This window comes from Anolis sagrei, chromosome 2 (assembly GCF_037176765.1).
Source record: "Anolis sagrei isolate rAnoSag1 chromosome 2, rAnoSag1.mat, whole genome shotgun sequence".
Classification (NCBI taxonomy): Eukaryota; Metazoa; Chordata; class Lepidosauria; order Squamata; family Dactyloidae; genus Anolis; species Anolis sagrei.
Window position 1 is genome coordinate 24,948,384 of NC_090022.1, and position 7,331 is coordinate 24,955,714.

The window sequence follows — 7,331 nt, forward strand, 5'->3', positions numbered from 1 at the left end:
GTCAAACATTTGTAAACAATCTTACCCTGGACTGGTGAACATACAATCAGAAATGTCTTGCTCACAGCAAAAGCCACATCTCCAACACTGTATGACAACTAAAGCAATACATGAGTGCAATATCGTTTTATTTCCCTTTTTTTCCATGTCAGGATCAACTTGATTTCTTGAAGTTAGGGAAGTAATGCATGACAAAAACAAGTCATGCCAGACTAATCTGATCTCCTTTTTCGGTAGAGTTACAAGCTGGGTAGATGTGGGGAATGCCGTGGATGTAGCATACCTGGATTTCAGTAAGGCCTTCGACAAGGTCCCCCATGACCTTCTGGTAAACAAACTAGTCCAATGTGGGCTAGGCAAAACTATGGTGAGGTGGATCTGTAATTGGTTAAGTGGACGAACCCAGAGGGTGATTCTCCCCAATGCTTCCTCTTAATCCTGGAAAGAAGTGACGAGCGGAGTGCCATCAGCAGGGTTCCGTCCTGGGCCCGGTCCTGTTCAGGATCTTTATTAATGACTTAGATGAAGGGTTAGAAGGCATCATCATCAAGTTTGCAGACAACACCAAATTGGGAGAGATAGCCAATACTACAGAGGACAGGAGCAGAATTCAAAACAATCTTGATAGAGAGATGGGCCAAAACAAAATGAAGGTCAACAGGGACAAATGCAAGATACTCCACTTAGCTAAAAAAATCGAAATGCAAAGATACAGAATGGGGGACGCCTGGCTCAAGAGCAGTACGCGTGAAAAAGATCTTGGAGTCCTCATGGACAGGAAGGTGAACGTAAGCCAACAATGTGATGCGGCGGCAAAAAAAGCCATTGGGATTTTGGCCTGCGTCCATAGGAGTCTAGTGTCTAGATCCAGGGAAGTCATGCTATCCCTCTATTCTGCCTTGGTTAGACCACACCTGGAATACTGTGTCCAATTCTGGGCACCACAATTCAAGAGAGATATTGACAAGTTGGAATGTGTCCAGAGGAAGCCGACTAAAATGATCAAGGGTCTGGAGAACAAACCCTATGAGGTGCGGCTTAAAGAGCTGGGCATGTTTAGCCTGAAGAAGAGAAGGCCGAGAGGAGACATGATTGCCATGTATAAATATGTGAGAGGAACTCATAGGGAGGAGAGAGCAAGCTTGTTTTCCGCTGCCCTGGAGATTAGGACATGGAACAATGGCTTCAAACTACAAGAAAGGAGATTCCATCTGAACATTAGGAAGGACTTCCTGACTGTGAGAGCTGTTTAGCAGTGGAACTCTCTGCCCCAGAATGTGGTGGAGGCTCCTTCTTTGTAAGCTTTTAAACAGAGGCTGGATGGCCATCTGTCGGGGGTGCTCTGAATGCAATTTTTCTGCTTCTTGGCAGGGGGTTGGACTGGATGGCCCATGAGGTCTTTTCCAACTCTAGGATTCTATAATTCTACAGGGGAAGTCGTGGCCAGAAAGGCTGTGAAGTGTCATTTAGACCAATCTGCTTGGTTTTGATCTTGCAGTAGCATCCTGCCAAAAACATTTCTGAACATAATGTAGTTCTCAAGAGTGAAAAAGATGTCCCACCCTTGGTTCTCAATGCTTTCTTTCCTCAGATTTTTGCTTGACTCCTCTTTCTCTTTTGTGCTCGGCTTAATGATTTCTGGTATTTGACCCTCACTCTCCTCTCCAGTACAAATAACCTTTGCATTTTGGATTCAGTTTCCAGCAACTGAAGCAAGCTGGAAACAAAGGCCCCTTCCACACATCTGAATAAAATCCCATATTTTCTGCTTTGAACTGGAATATATGCCAGTGTGGACTCAGATAACCCAGTTCAAAGCAGATAATGTGGGATTCTCCACCTTGATGTTCTGGGTTATATGACTGGATGGAAGGGCCCAAAGACAGAAAGATGAGAAGGTGAGAAAACCAGATAGAGGATTAATTGAACCTCTCCCTTGTAAATCAGGATAGTTGGAGAACTTGCAGATCCTATTCAAACCTTAAAAGAGACAACTGCCTTCCCAAAATATACTGAATCAGAGCTCAGGAATGTTAGGTTTTGGATTACAACTTCCAAAATCCGCCAACCAACACTGGCTGGAGGACTCTTGGAATGGTAGTCCAAATATTTCTTTTTTTCTTCTAGATTAGTAATCCCTAAGCCATGGTCTGTGGACCACCAGTGGTCTGCAAGAACTAAAATATGGTCCACAGCCTCACTGTTACTTCACTGTTGCAACTAGAGTGACTGGTCTCGTGAAACTCTCCTATAGTGCCAAGGCTTATTAAATACAGTTTTCTGTGGGCAAGCAGATGGCAACAACTGGATGGCATATGTTCTGTATCAGAAGCCAGAGCTGATATGGTCTATCCAATGCAATTTTCTGAATCAGCACCCCCAAATAACCAAACCTAATCTAAAGTTGACCAAAAACTGATTTGTAACCCTTTTGGTACTAATGTTGGAGTGTGGTCCCTGGTCAAAGTGCTCCCTGGTCAAGTGGTTCCTGGTCAAAAAAAGGTTGGGAACCACTGTTCTGGATAGTTATTTATTAAGTTATTTAAAAGAAAGGAAAACACATAGAAAACAAAGATCTGGGTATAATCCCATTTTATTATATTCATAAGCATTAGATGTTTCATCTCCCAGAGTTTTCCAATGATGTGAGGATTCTTCTCAGTTCATATCTCTTCACAGTCCAAAGATAAGAGTGGTGTTGTCACCATCTTTGGGTGAAATGTTGTTCTCCATAAAATGAAGAGTTCCTCAATGTTTTTTAGTTTCATCATGTGGAAGCTTTTCTTTAGTTTTATGGGTTTTTTTAAAGGCTGGCTCGTTCTTGTCTCCTCTGTAGATTTTATTTGCGCCAGACAAAGGAGACCCAAAGCAGCCTTCTTGCTCTAGTGGCGATGTGAGCCTTTTTGGGTGGTCTGAACCAATTCCGCGCCTTGATCGTTGTGCATCATTCGCTTCAGGACTTTCTGTAAATCCTTAGTGCCAATGGTATTGGTAAGCTGGACTTTCTTGCAAGACTTGGCCTTGGTAGCCACATTGTTGGCAAACTTCCGTATAAAGGAAATCATCTTGCCCTTGGCCTTGGTTGATATGGGGATCTTATCTCGGTGCAGTTGGCGCAGCACTTTAGACACAAACTCATCGCCGGTGCGCTTCATACCCTTCCTCGGAGCCTGCTTCAGAGCTTGTTTTGAAGCCGGCTTTGAAGCCTTTTTGGGTTGGCTCTTCATCTTCCGTGCTGGGGTCGCACGTTTTGCCATTACCTTTCTGCTCTTTGGCAGGTGTTTCTTCAGCGCTTTTTTCTTACGCATTGCCAGCTTTCTTCTTCTGGCAAGCTGCATTTTTTTCCTACGCATAGCCTGCTTTCTTCTTTTGAGAAGCTGCATCCTTCTCTTGCGTATTGTCTGCTTCCTTTTCTTGAGGAGTCGGGCCCTCCTCTTTGACTTACGCACAGCAGCCATTGTCCCAATTCTCTCCAAGTTACTTTAGCTCTTGTTTTCCACCTGAGAACACTGCGGGTGGTCCAATGTTGCTATGATATAGCGAGTGCTTTGGTATAGGCTTGATCTTCATCCCACTGGTGGTCTGACCTTATAAGACCAAGTCTTATAAGTTCTGATGTCAGTGCTGGCATCCAATCAGATGCTGACACTTCATAATGTACATCTCTGACACTTCCCTTTCACAAGGGACAGGTTTGTGACATAACAAACACTCACTGGCATTGAATTAACCACCAGGCACAGTGTGTCAGGGGCTGTAATTTATTTTATTTATTTATTTATTTACAACATTTGTATACCGCTTTTCTCACCCCGAAGGGGACTCAAAGGTAATGGCAAAATTCAATGCCAGCACAAACAATTACAATTATACAATTACAGTTAGACATAAATCAAATTAAAATACATCCATATACAGTAAAACAATCATTAAAACAGTAAAACAGTCTCATCCATCAAATCGCCATTCCAGTCATTGTCTTTCCGAAATGCTGCATAGATTTGTTACTACTGCCCGAAGGCCTGGTCCCAAAACCATGTTTTTAATTTTTTCCTAAAAGCCAGGAGGGAGGGAGCGGATCTTACCTCATTTGGGAGAGTGTTCCATAGGCGGGGGGCCACAGCCGGGAAGGCCCTGTCTCTCGTCCCCGCCAGGCGCATTTGCGCTGTTGACGGGAGCGAGAGCAGGGCCTCCCCGGATGATCGAGGTGGGACATAGGGGTAGATATACATTTGGACAAGTAAGCTGGGCCAGAACCGTATAGAGCTTTATAGGTCAAAACCAGCACTTTAACTTGGCTCAGAGATGGACCGGCAGTCAGTGGAGCTGGCATAACAAGGGAGTGGTATGCTCCCTGTATGCCGTCCCAGTTAGTAATCTAGCTGTCGCCCATTGGACTAGCTGAAGTTTCCGAACCGTCTTCAAAGGCAGCCCCACGTAGAGCGCGTTGCAGTAATCTATTCGAGATGTAACCAGAGTGTGGACCACCGTGGGCAGATCAGACTTCCCAAGGTACGGGCGCAGCTGGTGCACAAGTTTTAATGGTGCAAAAGCTCCCCTGGCCACTGCCGAAACCTGGGGTTCTAGGCTCAGCGATGAATCCAGGATCACTCCCAAGCTGCAAACCTGCGTCTTCAGGGGGAGTGTAACCCCATCCAACACAGGCTGTAACCCTATGCCCTGTTCGGCCTTTCGACTGTCTTGTCTGGATTCAATTTCAATTTGTTAGCCCTCATCCAGTCCGACACAGCGGCCAAGCACCGGTTCAAGGTCTGGACAGCCTCCTTAGTGACAGGTGGGAAGGAGTGACAGATTTGGATGTCATCTGCGTACAGATAACACCTTACTCCGAAACTCTGGATGATCTCCCCCAGCGGCTTCATGTAGATGTTAAATAACATCGAGGACAGTACTGAACCCTGAAGGACTCCACAAGACAATGGTTGTGGAGTCAAACAGGTGTCACCCAGTAACACCTTCTGAGACCGACCCTATTTATTCCCTATTGCTTAGTAACTGCTTCAGAACAACAATTTTACATTAAATTGGATTGTTTGGTTTGTTTGCTTGTTGTTTATTGCATTGATATGTCACTTTAGGGACAAATTATACACATCTTTGTCATCTTATAGGGACATTAAATTGGCATGCCTACTTTACGAGGGGCGTTCATTAAAGATTTTGCCTGACCTGCTTCTATTTATCACAGGATGCTGAAACTCTATAGGTTATGTGCCAATTTACAACTCAGAACTGATAACGGTCTTGATTTTACAGGTGCTGAAGTGGTGTGAGGTTTAATAATGGACCCAGTGGAATACAGAGCAGTCATCAATCTCCTTTACTTGAAAGGCCGCACACCAAAGGAGATGTTCGATGAGATGGAAGAGGTTTATGGTGATGATTCCCCATCATATGATGTAGTCAAGGACTGGCATTATCAATTCAAATGTGGTGCAAACAGGTCCAATTCCAGGGCAACCCCACTCTGTTATTGATGAACACACCATCCAGCAAGTGGAGGTCGCCATTTTGGAAAATTGCCATGTAGCAATACGCCACATAGCCCAAAATGTCAAGATGAGTATGGGGTCCGTGGAAAAAAATCATCCAAGACCATCCTCACATGCATAAGGTATCCACTCGCTGGGTCCCCCAGCTGCTCACACTTTTCCAGAAGCAGGAACGAGTCGAATGTTCTCAGGCTCTATTAATGATGTCCCATGGAAACCAGGAGGACTTTTTCAACAGACTGCTCACACAGGATGAAAGCTGGGTCCATCACTATGATCCTGAGACTAAAGCCCAGTCGATGCAATGGAAGCATCATGAGTCAGTGCCTCCAAAGCAGGCACATGCCCAATTCTTGGCAGGCAAGGTCATGCTCACGGTATTTTGTGACCAGCACAGAGTAGTATTGATGGCATGCTCACCAACGGGGTGTGCCTTCTGCAAGACAATGGACCAGTTCACAACTCACCTGTTACCCCAATGAGAACATGCTCCTGTGGCTTTGAAATCCTACTGCATCCCCATTATTCACCTGACCTTGCACTATCGGACTTCCACCTCTTTCCAACAATTAAGTTATTTTTGAAGGGCAAGCATTTTTCAGATGGTGAGACTCGGATTTTTGAAGTCACAACGTGGCTTTTGGAGCAACCTGTCAACTTCTACAAGCGAGGTGTTTACAGTTGCTTTAAAAAATGGGAGAAGTGTGTGTCCCTAGGTGGCACCTATGGAGAGAAGGACTCATAACTGGGCCAAGTCTCATTGCTCTCAGTCCAAAGGAAGTGGGTCAGGGGAAATCTTTAATGAACGCTCCTCATATTTTGTGAAGTCTTGACTCTGCCTTCTCTCCTCTGCTTTAGTTACCCCTGTTTATAGGCCTTCCCAGTAGTGTAGATAACTTCCTTTGTATTAGTTTTTGGGGGAAGCTTAAAATCCCCCAGAGGCCAATCTTAGTTGGTCTATTCCATTTCCCTGCACAAAGCTCTTTGCTGGACTTCTTAATACAGGAGAGCTATAGTGAACTAGAGGCTTGGATATTGTATTGTCGAAGGCTTTCATGGCTGGAATCACTAGGTTCTTGTAGGTTTTTTTGGGCTATAGGGCATGTTCTAGAGGCATTTCTCCTGACGTTTCACCTGCATCTATGGCAAGCATCCTCAGAGGTAGTGAGGTCTGTTGGAAATAGGAAAAAGGGTTTATATATCTGATATATAAACCCATTATCAGATACATAAACCCACTGTCCTAATTCCAACAGACCTCACTACCTCTGAGGATGCTTGCCATAGATGCAGGTGAAACGTCAGGAGAAATGCCTCTAGAACATGGCCCTATAGCCCAAAAAAACCTACAAGAACCTGGCTTGGATATTGTCTGGAATTCTGGGCCTAGCAATCCAAAACAGGCATTCTTAGCACCTTCTGCTGCTGCTGCATTTAGCAGTATTTTATACCAGCAGTCCAAAGAACAACTGAAGCTTTTGGCCAGCCTAAGCTTCACAGGAAAGAAGATAAAGACAGTTTATAACCATTGCTTGCACCAGAGGCAAGAGAGATTTTCAAAAACCCCAGAAGGATGACTGCAACCAGCAAATTCTCCCTTTGTAATGTCTTGTTTAATTCCTACCGGCTGTTAGGAATTGTGGGAGTTGTAGTCCAAAACACCTGGAGGGCCCACGTTTGCCCATACCTGCTGCAGATGCACCTTAAGCCTTGCATCAAAAGCAGCTTCCTGCTCTGAGCCTCTTCCTTTCCTCCTCCCTGGATCTGCTGCTCCGGATTGGCTGTCCCTAAACACTCACTCTGCCTTGATCCCGCCCC

The 7,331-nt window shown here is 44.9% G+C and overlaps 1 protein-coding gene across 1 annotated transcript; it reads right to left on the reverse strand.

Moving 5' to 3' along the window:
* Positions 1-2,882: 2,882 nt before the first annotated feature.
* On the reverse strand, positions 2,883-3,458 carry LOC137096174 (H2B.U histone 2-like). Its single transcript, XM_067464772.1, has one exon. It carries the CDS (start codon positions 3,456-3,458, stop codon positions 2,883-2,885), a length of 576 nt encoding a protein of 191 aa, XP_067320873.1.
* Between the last annotated feature and the right edge of the window lie 3,873 nt (positions 3,459-7,331).

Bases quoted from the DNA above. Each gene is read 5' to 3' on its own strand.
- LOC137096174 (XM_067464772.1), bottom strand. From the start codon at position 3,458: ATGGCTGCTGTGCGTAAGTCAAAGAGGAGGGCCCGACTCCTCAAGAAA.